The sequence below is a fragment of the Harmonia axyridis genome, chromosome 3 (genome assembly GCF_914767665.1).
Source record: "Harmonia axyridis chromosome 3, icHarAxyr1.1, whole genome shotgun sequence".
In the NCBI taxonomy this organism is placed as follows: domain Eukaryota; kingdom Metazoa; phylum Arthropoda; class Insecta; order Coleoptera; family Coccinellidae; genus Harmonia; species Harmonia axyridis.
This window is the reverse complement of record NC_059503.1, coordinates 38,660,980-38,680,185: the sequence shown is the minus strand read 5'-3', so window position 1 is coordinate 38,680,185 and position 19,206 is coordinate 38,660,980. Positions and strand designations below refer to the sequence as shown.

The 19,206-nt window shown below is 34.7% G+C and overlaps 1 protein-coding gene across 1 annotated transcript in view; it reads left to right on the top strand.

Annotated features, from left to right (window-relative positions):
• Positions 1 to 19,206, top strand: part of LOC123674976 (TWiK family of potassium channels protein 7-like) — a 621,245-nt gene that overhangs the window by 251,958 nt on the left and 350,081 nt on the right. Inside the window, exon 3 of the mRNA XM_045610173.1 lies at positions 13,892 to 14,513. Coding sequence (XP_045466129.1) covers positions 13,946 to 14,513 — 568 coding nt within the window. The 5' untranslated portion in view covers positions 13,892 to 13,945. The remainder of the gene's footprint in view (positions 1 to 13,891; positions 14,514 to 19,206) is intronic.

The window sequence follows — 19,206 nt, the reverse complement described above, 5'->3', positions numbered from 1 at the left end:
ATCGTCTTATATTCATGTATTCATAGGTATGTCACGTACAGGTATGACCTTTAGTGACTTCTTTCTTGGTTTATTTATTGTCTTTACAGATACATTATATTATGAAAGATTTTTGTAGTTTATAATGAATAAACTTATTATTATTATTATTATTATTATAATTGAACAACTAAATTAACATAAAGACAGACGTACGTTTCGGAATTTTTGTATTTAATAATACAATTTTTCCTCATCAGTGCCTTATAGTTCAACGGAATTATTAAATTTACAAACTTACCACGTGTATATCTACCTCAACAAAATTGCAAGTAAGAAACTACAAACTAACTAAACGTATCGTTTGTTTTGGTGAGGATTCACAGAACAAGCCGTTACCTAAGGTAGTCATAGATTTCTTCATTGTTTTTCTTTTGAAATACATATACAAATCGACATTTAAAATTGAAAAAACAATTTCAGAAATTTTAAATTTATCAATTGGTTGATACTGACTCTCTAATCAATAAATGATTACATCAAATTATAAAAAGTTTAATGAGTCTTCTTGATGAAGGATATTTAATATAAATCAAATAATTTGACAACTTTGTGTCTAATCCTTCACAATAATATATCTGTATGATATATTCAGTTTATTTTTGTCTTGGAATATATTCCAATTCTAAAAATGACAAATTTAATAATCAACCAAAAAAAAAATTCAAAATGACTAAAACTGTACAAATTGAGTAAACGGTTCAACGGAATTATTAATAATTCCGTTGAACTATAAGGCACTGATGAGGAAAAATTGTATTATTAAATACAAAAATTCCGAAACGTACGTCTGTCTTTATGTTAATTTAGTTGTTCAATTTATTAACCGTTTACTCAATTTGTACAGTTTTAGTCATTTTGAATTTTTCTTTTGGTTGATTATTAAATTTGTCATTTTTAGAATTGGAATATATTCCAAGACAAAAATAAACTGAATATATCATACAGATATATTATTGTGAAGGATTAGACACAAAGTTGTCAAATTATTTGATTTATATTAAATATCCTTCATCAAGAAGACTCATTAAACTTTTTATATTACCTGTGTTAACTTTGTTCACAACAAACAGGACAAATTTATCAGAAATTCTGACTATCATCGATATAACACTCGTGAAAAGGACAACTTCTCTATTCCTTATGCCAGGATAAAGAAAACCCAACAAGGTCCCAATCATACATGCCTCAAACTATATAATAGGCTTCCAAATCATTTCAAACAGCTTGGTGCATCGGTATTTAATAGGAGAGTGAAGGAGTTACTTTTAGAAAAGACTATATACAAGTTGAGCGAATTTTTAAGTTAACTGTGACATCGTACCCAAATTTTGTGTTATTTAATTTCTGAATATGTGTATGACTATTTATTATTGTATTTTATGATATTTTCACATTCATTTGACGAGCCATGTATTTTTTGATGGTAATAATTTGTTCAGGAATTTTTATATTTACTGTATCATGTACAAATAAAATGCTAAAAAAAAATGCTATATACGTATATGACGTGTGAATTAAAAATTTTTGTCGGTTAGTTTATCTAGGTGAAGAGTTCCGAGAACACGATCCTCCTGAAATTCTGCAAAGATATTGGAGTGACTACTTCACAAACACCAACTGAATTTCAAATCAGTCAGATCTGCTTCAATTTTCTGAAGCGTTACTAGAGCGGTTGACAAGAAATTATGCATCAAGTTTGAAATTGTTATTGAACATCTACAAAAAAAAAACCTCATCTTACGATTGAAATTTCACAGTTCAATAACTCTTTAACTAATAGACGGAATAATTTCAAATTTTGAAGTTTTGCCACTCTTAATTATCGCCTTCCTTCAATATTTCTGAAATTGAATAAATCAGGATTAAGAAAATTTTATACTTTTCCTATTTTCGTGAATATTATATCACCCTGTTTTTTTTTCAGTTTTTGTATCCACAAAAAATTGATTCATTATAAAAATTCTGAATCTTCTGCTTGGCACCGTCATAAAGGCAAGCGTAGTCCCGGGGTGGGGGGGTCAAGGGGGTTATGAAACCCCCCCCCCCCCAATTGAACCACCTAAGACTTAATATGCGTATCAAGCAGATAATATAATGTACGATATGGTCTCATCAAGAACTTGAATCCCATAAGGGTGGCCCCCCTAAAATTTAAGTCTAGGACCGCCCTTGCATACACGGTGATCAATAAACATTTCCTTATGAGTAGCTTGTCCCTTGTTATGAGCCGCTGTCGAAGAACTCTTTATATCGAGCAATGCGCTTGTAAGTAAAGCATTCATGCTGAAAGGTGCCTCAATCCCAACTCCTAGCCGAACGATGCCTAGAGATAGTGCATCAAATCATGCTCATGGTGGTTCGTCTGTACGTATTGAGAATTCAAGGTGAGTATCAATGAAATAGATGAAATAGCGTATACCATGAGCATACAGCATTTGCACTGACGATGCTCTTCTATTAGAAGTGTGATGTGATCTAGAAGAAAAAAATCATATCTTCGTGAGTACGCAGTGAAATCACATATAGAGAGAGCTTTGCAGTGTTTGTGTGACAATATATTCAATTTTTTCGCACGAGTATGAAGTATTTCTACCCATATTACCTCTTCACAACAACAGTTCATATTCTAAAGTATTCACCGAATAACGATTTAGTCTGAATCCAAATAAGAAGGACCACCTCCAAATTGCATGGTTGATTCGGATGTCCATAACAGCAATCCCAAATTTAGAAATTTATTTGTTATTTCGAATTCTAGCACTGAAAGAACAAGGATTATCTTGCATTAAGAGGTGACTTGGACAAATTTGGAGCTAATGCTCTTCGAAAATATCAGTTATGTAACATTTTAAGATCTTCATTACTCTATTCCTATGTGCAATCTACAATGAAATATATGAAATATGGGGTATATTCTGGGACAAGTCAGTTAAAAGAAATATATTCTTTATTTTGCAGAATATATGTTGAAGAACCAAATTCAAATTAAAACAAACGGTAATATGTAGAAATATATTTGTTGAATATAACATCTCAACTTCGTATAGCTTATACGTATATGAATGTGTAATGTACAATATAAATAATCCATCTGAAAACAAAAACTTGGGAATGAAACTTGCCCATAAGAATAGGAGCAAATTATATTTGTGTAAAACCAAATTTTACCTTTGTAAATATTGCTTATTCTATTATATTAATATGAATCGGTTGCCAACTGTTTTCAGAACGAGATCTAAAAATATTAAAAAAAAATCACTAAAGATGTTCTCAATTAAAAAATATTATTATTCAATTAATGAGTTTTTGGATGATAGGGATTTCAGTGAACTTCAATGAAAATATGAATAGTTGTTTTATAGATTTATTACTATTAATTTGACATGATCTACATGGTATGTAGGTATATAAAGAATCAAATAAAGGATTATTTGTTTAGTATATTTATTCATTATTAATAACAGTCAGTACACGCTGTCAATGAAATTCGATCCCACGCCACTATTGACTTTGAGTATAGTTTGGTTATAATTCCTTGCACAAATAGAAGGAAATTGTTTGAACTTAATTGCTTGTGTGACATGGAAATATTCGATGTGTTCAATTTTATCACCATTCGTGACAACAGTGTTTTACGATAAATTGGAAAATAAAAACAAAAGGCTGTTGAAAAACACATATGCATCTACTATGCAAGAGTCATTGTAATCCTGAAAACCAATACTCGAAACCATTAACCGTTATTGGAATGCTTTTCATCCAGAATATCCATCGAGATAATAAAACTGGAAAATTCCGCACAGATATACAAGCGACCGGAACTTCGAAATACCACCAAAAAAAAATTCAAACTGCTGATGAAGAACCACGTTCCGCTTTGTTTGCAACCCTAACAGCATCTGGTTATATATGTAGCGTTAAGTGCAGGTGAAACATTACCAAACAGCAGGAAATGTACGTATTCCGCAGGAGTTACGATCGCTATCATTATACGTTCCAACAGGTTTATAAAAAAAATAACACATGTGTTGTTTCAACAATGATCTTCCCTACTCATTCTTATATTCGGCTCAACTGGTAAAAGAAAAAGGAAATAAATTCGAAAAAAGAGAGGAAGACATATCGATATAATGTACCGGGTTTTTCACCATAATTTGACCCCCCCTTTAACTTTGTTACTAAAAGAGGTACAAAAAAATGTTTTCTACAAAAGTTTCACGAAATCGACTAGTGTTTTTTAAAATGATTCCAAAAAATGAAATATATACAGGGTGGGCAACATATTGATAGCAACTTAATTTTTTCAAATGGAACACCCTGTATATTTTTCTATATTTGACTAGCTCTTTTTCCCCGGATTTTGAATATATAACATATGTTTGGTCTATCTCTCTTATTCTGAGTACCACAGAGTTTCAAATTTTCAAGAACCACCTGGCATGCTCAGTAATCAGTTTTCAAGTGGTAGGCTGCGATAACTCAAAATGCTTTTTTTCTCAGTTATATCATTGACAACGATATGATAAACGTTTTTCACTATAAATTGGAATTGGATGATTTGGATGCAACTCCATATATTCTCCCCTTGTAGCTAGCTTTCTTATTTTTATTGTTCTTCACATAAAGTGAAAATATTTCAAATTTTTCCGCTTTCTGCGTATGAAACGTACATCGTTCCCAACGAGATAACTCAAAAAAGAGCATTTTGAATTATTACAGCCTTCCACTTGAAAACTGACTACTTAGCTTTCCAGGTGGTTTTAAAAATTTGAAACTCTGTGGTACTCAGAATAAGAGAAATAGACCAAACATATGTTATATATTCGAAATCAGGGGAAAAAGAGCTAGTCAAATATAGAAAAATATACAGGGTGTTCCATTTGAAAAAATGAAGTTGCAATCAATATGTTGCCCACTCTGTATAGTTTTTGTTTTGTGAAATCATTTTTGGAAACACTAGTCGATTTCGTGAAACTTTTGTAGAAAACATTTTTTTGTACCTCTTTTAGTAACAAAGTTAAAGGGGGGGTCAAATTATGGTGAAAAACCCGGTAATTATCCATTTAACTATAAATTGAATATATAAGATAAAGAAAAAGACATTTTGAATAATGAAATAATCGAATGATCACATAATATATTTTATATGAGGTTGATAATGAAGATTGATCCTGGACCCAACAAGAATTTCTGTTAATAACTTTCGAAAGCAGAAGATTCAAAATTTGAGGTCGTTCAAAAGGATAAAGTAACTTTTCCAAATATTTTAATTCTGTTACAAATTCACCAAACCTATTTCAAATGTGTCAGATGAACAATCCTTCTCGGTCCTCAAAAGACTTCTAATTTATCTAAGATCTGATCTCAGCCTGATCAGATCTAATACCAGTTTGTCAATAATAAATCTCGAAAAGGAATGTTTTCAATTTTTTTTTTCGAGAATTTCAGAAGGTTTTTTCAAATTTTATAATAACATTTTTTCAATTTCCTATTTATTTTTGAAATGAAAATTGAATATTCAAATTATTTGTTACAATTAAATTCATTTGTTAGCAATTCCAAGAGATCCACCAGTGTCAAAGTCGCCAAGGAGCTTGTCGATCTTCTACGACCAGGTATTAAAAATACCAAACGGACATTGTACAGTGCATCCCATTTTGGGTGAGACAGCCAGGTTTCTTGCTTGTCATTAAAAATAGAGCTTTGCGATTTTCACGTTCCTGTCCTACTTTTTCGTGAAACTCAAGTTGGTCTAATAAGATTTTGCATAACTGTTTCCGTTCAAGAGATACAGGGTGATTTTGGAAATTGATACTTTTCGGACCCCTCCTTTATCTCCGAAGTTATTAGAAATAATGCTGAGGTAAAAACTACGTCTGAATCAGAATTTTTCGTAGAATCCAGTGGCGTACTCAATTTTTTTGTTCGGGGTAAGGTTTTGAAGATTCAACACAAACCTATATTTTTTTCAATGGAACACCCTATATATCATTACTTCGTTGAATTCGTTATTTTTTTCCCTTCAAAATGATATATGATACTATGTAGGTGGGATGTTCAGAAATGTTAAAAAAACACTAAAATATCAAATAATGATGATTTTTTCTTAATGGGCAATGGATTTTCCATGTAAAAGAAGAATCAATAATAAAAACAATAATTCATAGCGATGACAGCTAGATCAGATTGTTTTTTTTCCTCCAATGCCTACTTGATAAAACAATGCTCCCTTGTTTATTATCAGTTTTTATTTAGAGAGTGATATCGCAAATTCCAGGTAGAATGAAATAACAGCTATTGATATAACAACTGATGACAGAAGGGAAAATTTGAAACTGTGTTGTTTCTTAACAACTCTGGATACATTTGTCCAATACAAATAATTATAGTGTTATCGTGTTATCGGGTGTACATGTTATCAGACAGACCTGCAAAGTATACCGAAAATTCCACGAAATAGAAACCCTAACGCTTCTGAAAATTATTCTTACAAATAGAGTTTTGGGAGTCATTAATAGTTGACAAAGATTCCATCAAAAAATTTGTGTAAAATACCCAAAAATAACAATAATAGAGGATATTAATATTCCTGAAATCGAGAACGTCGCAAAAACTTATCGGCACTGATACCGTCTGGGTGTTAAAGTGACCATACACGCAAGGATTGTTAGAAAAATGTCTGCGACGGCTGATGTAGTTTTGGAGGAGGTGAGGCGAATGACGCGAGAATTGAAATCATTTATAGAAGCGGTGGAGACACGAATTTCAAACAAGGTGGAGGAGATAAGTAAGAGGATAACAAGCCTGGAAAAAGAGAATTTGTTGGTTTTGGATAAACTTGAGGAGCTGGATAGAAAGGGCCGGGAAAATAGCGTAATTATATTCGGCTTGAAACATCCCAAGCAGATAATTCCTATTGATTTCATCACAGGTGAACTGAAGAAAGTTGTTGGAGTGGATGTTAAGGACACAGACCTGAATAATTACTATCCGTTGGGGAAAACTGATTCTTGTCCGATCAAAGTGGATTTTGTGTCTTTTTTGAAGAAGTCACAAGTACTACGGCAGTCGAAGTTACTAAAGGGAACAACTGTGACAATTGCGAATGATATGACAGTAAAGCAACGACTGGAAAGTTCAGTACTGAGGAAACATTTGCAGATTGCTAAACAGGACCAAAACAGTAACTGTTTCATCAAGAAGAACAGATTGCACGTTAATGATCAAGTGTATACCGTGGAACAACTGGAAATACCTTCGGACACTGTAGAGGAGTTAGAGGTCGCCAGTGCTCCTGGTACCTCTGTGGCCTCAACGGCAACCATTCCTGAACTACCTAACAGGAATGCCGCAAGAGAAGCGTATCTGAAACATATTGAAAATTCTTCAAATATTTCTCCGTCTCCGTCGGTTCAGGTTTCGGACGGAAATCTCAAGGAACCAAACACGCAACTGAAGCAGAAAAAAGAGATATTGAATAAAAATAACATAGAAACCCGTTCGAAAATAAAAAAATAAGTCTCTAAATGGATCCGTTTATTAGAGACTATGAAGTTGAAAATAAACAGACTTACGAGATAGAAAGGGTGAGTGATTTTAATGTATTTTTAAGGAGGGATGTCAGAGATCTGAAGATCTTTCATACTAATATAAGAAGTATCAATAAAAATGTGGATGAACTATATATTTACTTGAGTCAGTTGGATGATACTTTCGACGTGATTGTGCTGACGGAAACTTTTGTAACATCTGATGCTTCCGTTTACGGAATGAGCGGGTATGAAACGCTTTATAATGAGTCACATTTAAATAAGAATGATGGTGTTATTATTTTCATCAGGGATAGCATGAAATATAAACAATCGAATGTTGACCTGGGTAACATGAAAGTTCTAGAACTTGAGGTGGAAAGCGACAACAAAAAAATAATAATAACCTCTATATATCGGTCACCTAGTTCGTGCCTTCAAGAATTCAACATAAATTTTTACAATTACCTCAGCACGGTTGCCCACTGCAAGTCCCATATTATAACGGGAGACATGAATATTGATCTGCTATCGAATAATGAATATGTTGAGGAGTACAAAAATAATTTAGCATATTTTGGGTATACATCATATATAAATGCCGTGACTAGACCTGACAGTATGACGTGCCTGGATCATTTTTTTGTAAAGACAAAATTTTCCACGACTGAAATAAAATCCTTCATCTTTCATGACAAAATAAGTGACCATCACCCCATAGCTTTGATATTCTATGCGAATGAAAGTTTAGATACAGTCCAAAAAGCTCGAACAAAGAAATTCCTTAATCTTAAGAACTTCAGATCAGATTTAGAAAGCGAGACGTGGCATGATGTGTATGGGGGAAATGATGTGAACATGATGTCTGAGATATTCGTTGATAAGCTGAAATACTACTCCGCCAAGAACACCTGCGAAAAAAAGGTGAAAAAGATGGAACAATCGAGGAAGAAATGGATAACAAGAGGTTTATTAATATCCATAAAAGAAAAAAATAAACTCTATAGGATTTTACGAACAGATCCCAACAACGTCGAAGTAAAAAATAAGTATAACAACTATAAAAATAAGCTAAGAAAACTCACTGCAAGTGCAAAAAAATTATTTTTCCAAAATGAAATTGACCGAAGCAAGAATAAGACAAAGGCTCTCTGGAGTTGCGTTAATGAAGCGTGCAATAAGAACAGTTCCAGAACAGTTGTTGAGAAGATTCAGATCAATAATGAGGAGGTTTCAGACAAGCAGAAGATAGCAAATGCGTTCAATAACTATTATAGTGAAATAGGACAAAAGCTCGCGGATGGGATCAAAGCACCCTCAGATTATAAGGAAAAAGGGACCAGAAATGTTAATTGTATGTTTTTGTACCCCACTGACGCCGACGAAGTACTCAGTACAATAGGAGAGCTGAAATCCAATAAGAGCCCTGGTATTGATAAAATAAGAACGAGCGAGTTGAAAACTGTAGCTGATTTGATATCTCTTCCTCTAGCACATATTGTTAATCGTTGCTTCGAAGATGGAATTTTTCCTGACATTTTTAAGATCGGCATCATCAAACCAGTACACAAGAGTGGAAATAAATTACAACTTGAAAACTATAGACCTATATCACTAATCTCAAACATTGGAAAAGTCATCGAGAAAATTATTAAGAAAAGGCTAACTAAGTTCCTGAATAAGAACAAAATACTATCTGAGAAACAATATGGATTCAGAGACGGTAAATCAACGGACGATGCAATCTATGAATTAACATCACTTATTTATAAAGCAATGGACGCTTCTAAACCGGCGTTGAGCATTTTCGTCGATCTTTCAAGAGCCTTCGATACGGTATGCCATCACAAGCTCTTGGAGAAGTTGGAAAATATTGGTATGAGAGGCAGGGCATACGATCTCATTAGCTCCTACTTATCGGATCGGAAGCAGATGGTTGAGGTGGAGGGAGCAGTCAGTGACGTGCTACCGGTTACATACGGTGTTCCACAAGGAACAGTTTTGGGTCCTATGTTGTTTACCATCTATATTAATGATTTGTTGACCCTAGATACAGAAGGAGTTGTTCTGAGTTTTGCAGACGACACGGTAATCTTTTATAACGCCGCATCCTGGCAGGAGTTGAAGACGAAATCGGAAAGTGATTTCAGAAAAATTGTGGAATGGTTTCGGTTTAATAAACTGACACTTAATGTGGAAAAAACCAGATACCTTCCTTTCACCAGCTATTGCAGTAAGTTGCCTAACTTGGGATCGTTGAACATCGATACCACAATCTCGGTACCAGAGACCTCCTCAGTTAAATATCTGGGCTTGACGATTGATCGACATATGAGATGGGATTTGCATGTTACACAGCTCACCAACAAGCTGCGTTGTTTTTTGTCGAGATTCAGAATATTGAGAGAATGTCTTGAGCTGCCTCAATTGATGATGGTATACAATGGCCTCATACAGAGTCAGCTCCTTTATGGTCTCGTGGGATGGGGCGGTGTTAGTGAATGCTATATTCGAGGGCTGAAAGTTGTTCAAAAGAGAATTCTGAAGACGATGTTGGGAAGGGAACAGTGTTATCCAAGTGTACTTCTGTTCAAACAGAGCGGAGTGCTAGACATCCGGCAGTTGTTTTGTTTGAAGATGATATTGAATGTACGCAGTCGAAAGTTGCAAATAGAACATATTGAACATTCATACAACACCAGAGGTAGGGAAAATAAAGTATTAATTCCCAGATGTTCAAAAACCGTCGGACAAAGGCACTGCAAATTTTTGGGTCCAAAGATTTGGGATTTGCTCCCAGACGAGTACAAGACATTGGTGGGTCATAAAAGGTTCAAGTACGAAGTGAAGAATTGGCTCAGAGAGGGCGGCGAGGAAATCTACAGGGTGTTATTCGGCTGACTTCGAGGTTGTCGTGACCAGCTATGATGCCTCAGTACTGTGTAGAAATGATCGTGACATCCTTCCATTCTTTTTATGCGTTTTGTAAATTTTGTATTTTCGTTTTTTTGATGATTGTGGTGTTTTAATTATAATGTACGAAGTAAAATTGATGTACTCTTTGGCAATATCACGCACGAGCAATTATATTGCTTCAGTGATGCCGCGTTTATTCTTGTACTATTGTATGCTTTTTATGAATAAACGATATTATTATTATTATTATTATTATTAAATGCATAGTAGCCATAATAACAACAAGGATGTTTGTATCATCAATGACCTACTACTTTTAAAAATCGAAAGTAATAATCCTCTTATTGAAACATAAAAAATTCATGGCTCATTTACAAAAAATCATCATTATTTGATGTTTTAGTGTTTTTTTTAACATTTCTGAACATCCTACCTACATAGTATCATACATCATTTTGAAGGGAAAAAATAACGAATTCAACGAAGTAATGATATGCATGGTGTTCCATTAAAAAAAATATAGGTTTGTGTTGAATCTTCAAAACCATACCCCGAAAAAAAAATTGAGTACGCCACTGGATTCTACGCAGAATTCTGATTCAGACGTAGTTTTTACCTCAGCATTATTTCTAATAACTTCGGAGATAAAGGAGGTGTCCGAAAAGTATCAATTTCCAAAATCACCCTGTATCTCTTGAACGGAAACAGTTATGCAAAATCTGATAAGACCAACTTGAGTTTCACGAAAAAGTAGGAGAGGAACGCAAGGCTCTATCTTAAATAACAAGCGAGAAACCTGGCTGTCTCACCCAAAATGGGATGCACTGTACACTGGCAATGATTCTTGAAAAACAATATCTATCCTTCGAAATGAAACCTTTTTACGAATACAAAGCAAAAAAAGACTCGCATTTTTCTTTCGAAATACTACTTAAAAGACGGTACTTCAAATAGAAAAGCTCCATCATGAAATATGAGTTGAAATATTCAACGGATAAAGTCGAGTGCTCTCTAACCATAGAACGAACCCACTCTAAAACATGGGAATATAATATTTCCATCTATTGATAGTGAATCGTCGTCAACTATATCAGGATATTTCAAACCTGCAAAATCCCATTCTACATTTTAGGTAGAAACATTACAACTCGGGGTTGACAAGAACAACAATAAATCAGATGGAAATACCACGTACCTATATGCTAATCGGATCGAGCCATGGCGATACTGAAGCGAACATCCTGAGTTGTTTGTTCAACTTCTCCTCAATTCTTTGTTCTTGAAGTTTCCGTCTGAGAGATTAGAGTTTTTACTGTACCACTTTCGATATATCGAAGAAGGCCATATCCACATAAGTCCCTGGAAAAACAATTCCTTAAAAAAGCATCTATTGCTGTTTTCGACAAGAAAAGTAGATACTTCTTTCCACTTTCGATATATCGAAAAAGGTCGAATCGACATAAGTACTTGGAAAGACAATTCCTTGAAAAACCAACTATTGTACGAGTAGTTTCCGACAAGAAAAGTAGACACTTTTTTCCAAAACTCTTCAAAGATTATGAATCAAGCCGAGCGAGCTGATTTTGAGGAGTATGAGTTTTTTCTCGAATCTGATTACCTTCAAGAATTTCCAGTGAATTCTGAAAGGGGATGAACGAATCACTTCGGTATATCAAAATGTTTCATAGAGCAAAACGACCAATTTCAATGATAGTTCAAAAATGTTTTGGAAATAATAAAGTCGTTATAACACTGCTCAACAATTGATAGGGATCACTTACTTGTTCTGAATTTATTTCTGAAATATTCACTCCTAGATTATTAATTTAGTCAGATATCAGAGTATTTTCAGTTGATAATATGGTTCATTTGAGAAAAGAATGAAAAAATGGAAAGTTGGAGAGAAAAAAGGCTTTATTAGGAACACTCAATATTCTGTGTTTGAATAACATAAAAATTTTATGATGAAACCACAAGAAGGCTGAAGATTCGGTTAAGCTAGTATCTAGTTGGTCCCTCACGAGCTCGTCTCAAGCATTCTACCCTACGAGGCATACTTTCGATCAAACGATTTATAAAATTTTGGAGCAAATTTGTCCAAATATCCCGTAAAGCGTTAGAAAAGTCCTCCAGGTTATTGATCGGTTGTTCTAAGGTTGACAATTGTCTAGACATCTCAGACCAGACATGTTCGATGCAATTCATGTCTGGAGAGCGAGCTGGCCAGTCCATCCTATCAATAGCATGAGTTTCTAGCGCTTCATTAACCAGACGATTACGGTGTGGACGGGCATTATCGTCAATTAAAATGAAATTCTCGCCCACGGCAGCTGCAAACGGAACAATTATGGGTTCAATAATCATATCGTGATATCTCTGGCTGATCATGGTGGTGTACTGCAGAACAACCAACTCTGTGCGTTGGTTCAAACAAATGCCTCCCCATACACATATAGAACCTCCGCCAAAAGCTGTTGTGGGTACCATAAACTGTTCTGCATACCTTCGACCTCTTTCCCTCCAAGCAAGAATACGTCCATCGGAGTTGACCAAACGAAATCTAGACTCATCCGTAAATAAACATCGGCTCCAATCTTCAAGTGTCCAATTGCGGTGCTCCTCAGCCCATTGCCGTCGATGAACCCGGTGTTCCCTATTCAAACGGGGATGTTGAACCCTCCTACGTGCTCTCAAACCACGAACATGTAGTCGTCGTCTTACAGTCTGGTTCCTGTTGCAACTCTCAGTGATCTATTGAGCCGCAACGCCGGGTAAGTGGGATTTCTCCTAGCATTGAGGATCAAAAGACGATCTTGGGCAGCTGTTGTACTGCGCTGCCGACCTCCCCCATGAACATAAGCTACTGAGTCGTTTTGGATGAACCAATTCCAAGCCTGACTCACGACACTTTGCGAAACATTCAACCGCCGCCGCCGGGACACTTCTCGCTGGGACAAACCTTCCTGTATCCACCGTATGATTTGGTCCAGTTGCACAGGAGCCAAACGTCTTCTCGGCATGACTGATAAGCTGATATTGTTCTCATTTCTTCAATTATTGTCACGTTATTTGTATGAACGAGAGAAAAAAAACAGATTTAATAACAAATACCACATTGCTTTTCACTCCACCTGTAACAGCCTACAGATAATAATCGATTTTGTGAACAAGAGCCGATGATGTGAGGAAGACTTTGATATAATCAACTCAAAACATCTTACTTTTTCCTTAGAGAACATATAATGTACAGATATTCACGAGATAACTTGAAAAAAATACAAATGAAGAGAAGTTCATAAGTGATCCCTAGCAATTGTTGATCAGTGTATTTATCCTTCTATACCTTGAATCTCTTCTAATAATTCATACTAATGATTTCTAAAACATTCTTTTATTTGTTTCAGTGTCGGGGAGAAAGATGACGAAAATTTCGTGACAGACCCAGATTCATAGACAAGATGATCAGAGGAAACCAATCTTCATCTATTTACTCGGGATACCTCCCACATTCTCCATACTTGAAGAGGCCATCTCCAACAGGAAGCCCGGTATATAAGCGAACCTGCTACGATCATGATAACTACCAGAAAGATTCGGTCTTCTGCTGTTGCTACACATGCCCGGACAAGAATAAAACCACTTCTCTTCTAGTCACTTTTGGTGTTTGTTGCCTCGTCCTGATCTACACTCTCTTTGGTGCGGTCGTGTTCATGGCGCTGGAAGGTGGATTCCGTCAAGACTCGGCTCTTGGATCCACGAAATCGGCTCAGAACGAAGATAGTTTAGTAGGCGTGTTGAGGTCTCAAACGGTGGAACGTTTGTGGAGTATCACGGAGAATTTGAACATTCTTTATAAGGAAAATTGGACTAGGTTAGCCGCGGAAGAAGTATTGATGTTTCAAGAATCTCTATTCAAAGTATTGAACGACTACGAGGGTAACCTCAATCACCTGGGATATCCACAAGCACATAAATGGAGCTTCAGCTCTTCATTCTTATATTCTCTAACTCTGATTACTACAATAGGTAAGTTTGTTGTTGCACCCCTAATCGTATATGTTGCTGCGCCTACATAAATTCGATTATACTGATTGATTCTACTTATCATCATAAGCGACCAATAAATATTTTCAAAGAGATCTCAATCGATTATGGATAGATTTATTATAACACGCAATTTTTTTTTAAATGAACTCTATCTGATGAGATAGATGATCTCTATCTCATCAGATACAGTTCATCTAAAAAAAAATTGCGTGTTATAATGAATCTATCCATAATTGATTGAGATCTCTTTGAAAATATGTATTGGTCTTTTGTTTGATGCTCTTACAACAACCATCATTCTTCCTCAATGATATATTTTTATTGGTCTCAAATGTGAAACGAATACGCCAAAAACATCACATCAAAATTCAAAAATCGGCGAAAGGTCTATAGTCCAGTAGATATGTACAGGGTGGGCAAATAAGCGAGGTAAGCGGCTATATCTCAGGATCCACTCATCGTAGAGACTTGCGGTAAAAATTTTTAACACTAAAGTTTACGAGAAAACACACTGGAAATTGTATTGAAGTTCATACCTAGACCGCTTGGAGGCGTAATAGCTACCGTCGAGTAGAAAAATGAATTTTACTCGAAAATGTTTCATATGAAGTTGATGAAAAAATATCATCACTGTAATCCTTGGAAAATTCTCTATCTTTTTTAATTGTCTTTTTCGATTTTACGACATCAAATAGGGGTATGTGGAAGGGAGAAATCTGACTGATTGAAATGCCTGTAACTTCAGTTTGGTTCAACATTTTTGAGCGAATTAGATCTTGTCTGAAAGATAATATCTTGTTGATTGAGGACAAAATATACTCGTGATAAATTTGTTTTTGCTGCTTTCGATAGGGGGCGCTAAGTAAGAAGTTCATTATTTTGTTCGTTTTACTTCGAAATTTCGAATGTAATGATAGGATTTTCTTAACAGAAACAGAAATTCCATCAAATATGCATAAAAAAACCTGAAGGTCGCAAAGCGATAGTTTAAGGCGTTCTGAAGTTATGGCCGAAAGAAGATATTCTTCAACTGATGCACTGCAAAAAACCAAATTGGGTCTTTAAGTTCTGACAGAAACAGATCTCCCATCAAATTTGTGTGTTTTCTTGTACCTTTTAGTAGTAAACATTTTTACCGCAAGTCTCTACGATGAGTGGATCCTGAGATATAGCTGCTTACCTCGCTTATTTGCTCACCCTGTACATTTTACCTGGAAAAAATTTCGAACTTAATGAAATTTCCACAGGTTGTTTGGAGGTGCTGTGGGATGATTCTGTCAAGTTATCCAACACGAGGACCCTGTGTTAACTTGAGGAGGGCCGAAGAATCTGAACATTTTCGGTTTTTTGCTCATAAATACTAACCTAATGAGTTTTCTACCAGAACGTTTATTTTTAAAGTAGTAGATCATTAAATTCTCCACAATTTCGTATTCACAAACTTTTACATAAACCCAATATCAATTGAGATACAGTAAATCAAAATAATAGTCCAGTAGACAAAGAAAAAAAGTGGGGTCTGCTGGATAAAATTCCGTACTTAATGAAACTTCTACAGGTTGTTCGAGGGTTTTGTGGGATGACCCTGTCAAGTTATCCAACTCAAGGAGCCTGTGCTTACTTGAGGAGGGCGGATAAACCCCAACATTTTTGGACATTTTTCGGTTTTTTGCTTATAACTTTCAACTTAATTATTTTTCGACCAAAACGTTCATTTTCGAAGTTGTAGATAATTGTATTCCTTATAATTTTGTTTTCAGAAACTTTTGTCTTAACTTCATATCAACCGAGATGCAGCCAATCAGAATTAGAGGAATTTTCTCAAAATGTCAAAAATTGGCAAAAAACAGAGGTTTTAAAATCGATCTCAAACAATTCAGGAATCCGTTTTTTATTCTAAAATAGACGGGGTAAAAAAAATCTTAACGCACTCTTCTAAATGTTCAAATTATAAGTCCTAGACCTGGCCCACAAATGGATGAAAGCAAGTTTCGTTTATTTATGACTACTTCTTGATGGAAAAATTTGTAATTTGTACAAGCAAAGCAATGGCTTGATAATTGTTATTCACTCAGAAATGCTTCAGTAAATGAAATATCGCTCTAATGAAGAAGTGGTTTCCGAGGTTAACGACTGTTTCGAAAGCACTTTTTCTTTTGTCGTTTTTGAATCACGATTGATTTGGTTATGGTTATTGGATAAAGAAAATTTGTAGAACATTTTCGGATACCAAACTTTCAAAAGCGATTTTTAAAATATAATCCGAAATCTGTAGTTATCTAGATATATTTATTAGTCCATTGTAATCGGTCGTCTTTTTCAGGCGTAAAAATTTTAAATATGATTTCACCTAGATTGAATCCTTCGTTAGAATATTTTGAAGCTGGAACTCCCAAAGGAGACTTGTAATTTCATACCTTTCCAAGTCTAAATGGAACATAATTCTGCTCTAATGAAATTTACTGTTTCCGTTTGTTGGGCCACGTAGATAGATACACAGAACGGAAACGTCGAAAACTCCCCAAAGCGCTATAATTATATAGGGACACGTTTTGCGGCAAGTTGGCTCAAGGGATTGTCATGAGACAATCGTAAACATATCCGGACGATTTCGATTTTCAGGGTGATATAAATGAATTTTGAACCCATCAAACTGACTAGCGTTTTTTGGTGAAATCGTAAATGTTTTTTTTTGTTTTGAAAGGCATTTTTCATTGTGTAGTGTCATCCTCCCATCCGTCCGTGTGTGAGCGATAAATTTCGCACGAAGCTGAAATTGTTATTTTATGTCTATGCGCAAAATTTCCACTCGGTCATCTGTTCTCACTGAAATATGGAATATTTTTTGTCCAATATTCACCTCAAATCTTTACAGGTTCTGATCAAGCGATCAACATACAGGGTGATTCACCGTGATGACACACCCAGTATATGATTGCATCATTAGGTAGATAGATTATTTGATGACAATTTCAGCAATATGTCATAACTTAGGTATAAACTCAACGATTTATGAGTTAAGGAGATTCATATGGAAAAAATAGTTGACATTTTTTTTTAATATTTCTGCAGAAAAATTTATTTTTCAAATACACTTTTTCATTTTCTATTTTGCCCATACGTAGTATAATAAGAGTGTTTGCGATTTGGTGTTATGGTATGGGGACATGGGGTGCTATTGCACATGCATCAAGTAGGTAACTTTTAGTCTTTATTCAAGGTAACATGACAGCGCAGCCTTAACTTCAAGAAATAGTGGAGCCATATGTTCTCCTTTACCTTAACCGGCTCGAGAATCCAATATTTCAGCAAGATAATACCCGAGACCTCATGTTGCCACAGTTCGTTTAAACTTTTTCGGAGCGACCCATGTGAATCTTTTGCCATGGTCGCCTAGATCCCCCGATCTACCGCCCATAGAGCATGTTTGGTACATCATAGGTAGAATACTATGATAAGCTGTGAACACCTAATAAATAAAATTTTCGGTGACCACCGTTAGATTTGTTCAACATTTCAACTTTTCCAAATTTATGAATGATGTTCTTTACAATATTAATAAAAGAAAATAAATAAAAACACTTGACTATACGTTTCACAATTTATTAAGTGTTTTTATTTATTTTCTTTTATTAATATTGAAAGAATATTTCACCAAAAGATATGCGAGAAATCAATTTCTGATGTTCTTCACATGTAAAAAAAATCTAACCTTTGTGGCTACCGAATATTTTAATTATATGAAGTTCACAGATTATCATAGATAGGCACTTGATTGATTCTCCTTCATGAGAGGGGAATATTTTGTCAGTAGGTAGATACTTCTCCTGATTTTCGTGCTTTCAAATCCTCCTATGAACTTCAGTTCATGATAGAGCAAACTTGATATTTGTTTGGAGCATATTTGAAAAATATTGGATTATCACTCTCAAAGATCTTATATGATTGGAAAATATATGACAGCCAATTTTACGAAAAAAACAAAAAAATTGATGTTAAATTGAAATCAATGTAATCAGAAAATTAATAATCGAGGTCCGTAAAATGATGAACTGTCCTAAATTTCGTTAAATTTCAAATTAAAAGTGTTACACTCAACCAGAAGCAATTAACACCATTGGTAGGTTACCTATTATAATTGCTGGATAGATTGGATTTTCAAATGGGTTGAAATCAATGTACTGGAAATCGGTTATCAAAAAACTTAACGATGCAATTGTGGACACTGGTTGATTGTTAAGGTAGGTACCATTTAGTTCTGCATAAAAATCCAATGTTGGTTATTTCGATTATTATAAATTACTGTCATTGTGATAGGCAGAAGAAAAATTCATCCTAATTCATCGAGTAAATATTGTTGAAACAGCGACTATTTAAAAATTTCCTTTTTTTTTCGTGGGTGGTTGAATGATAGTGAATTGATTCTTTTTATGAATATAATCTCAATGGGCTCCGGATAAGTAGATCCAGGAGAGGCTCATCTCTTATGTTGTGGAATTAATTTTGAAGATCATTCATGACGAGAGAAACAAAGTTATAAAACACAAGACTTTCAAAATCTCTCATTCAATATTTAAGAAATAATTTGAGATAACTCCTTATTATGGGATGATTCTAATTCTCTTTACCCTCGTTATAAACTTGAGCTCTAGTGAAAACACAGTAATTTTCT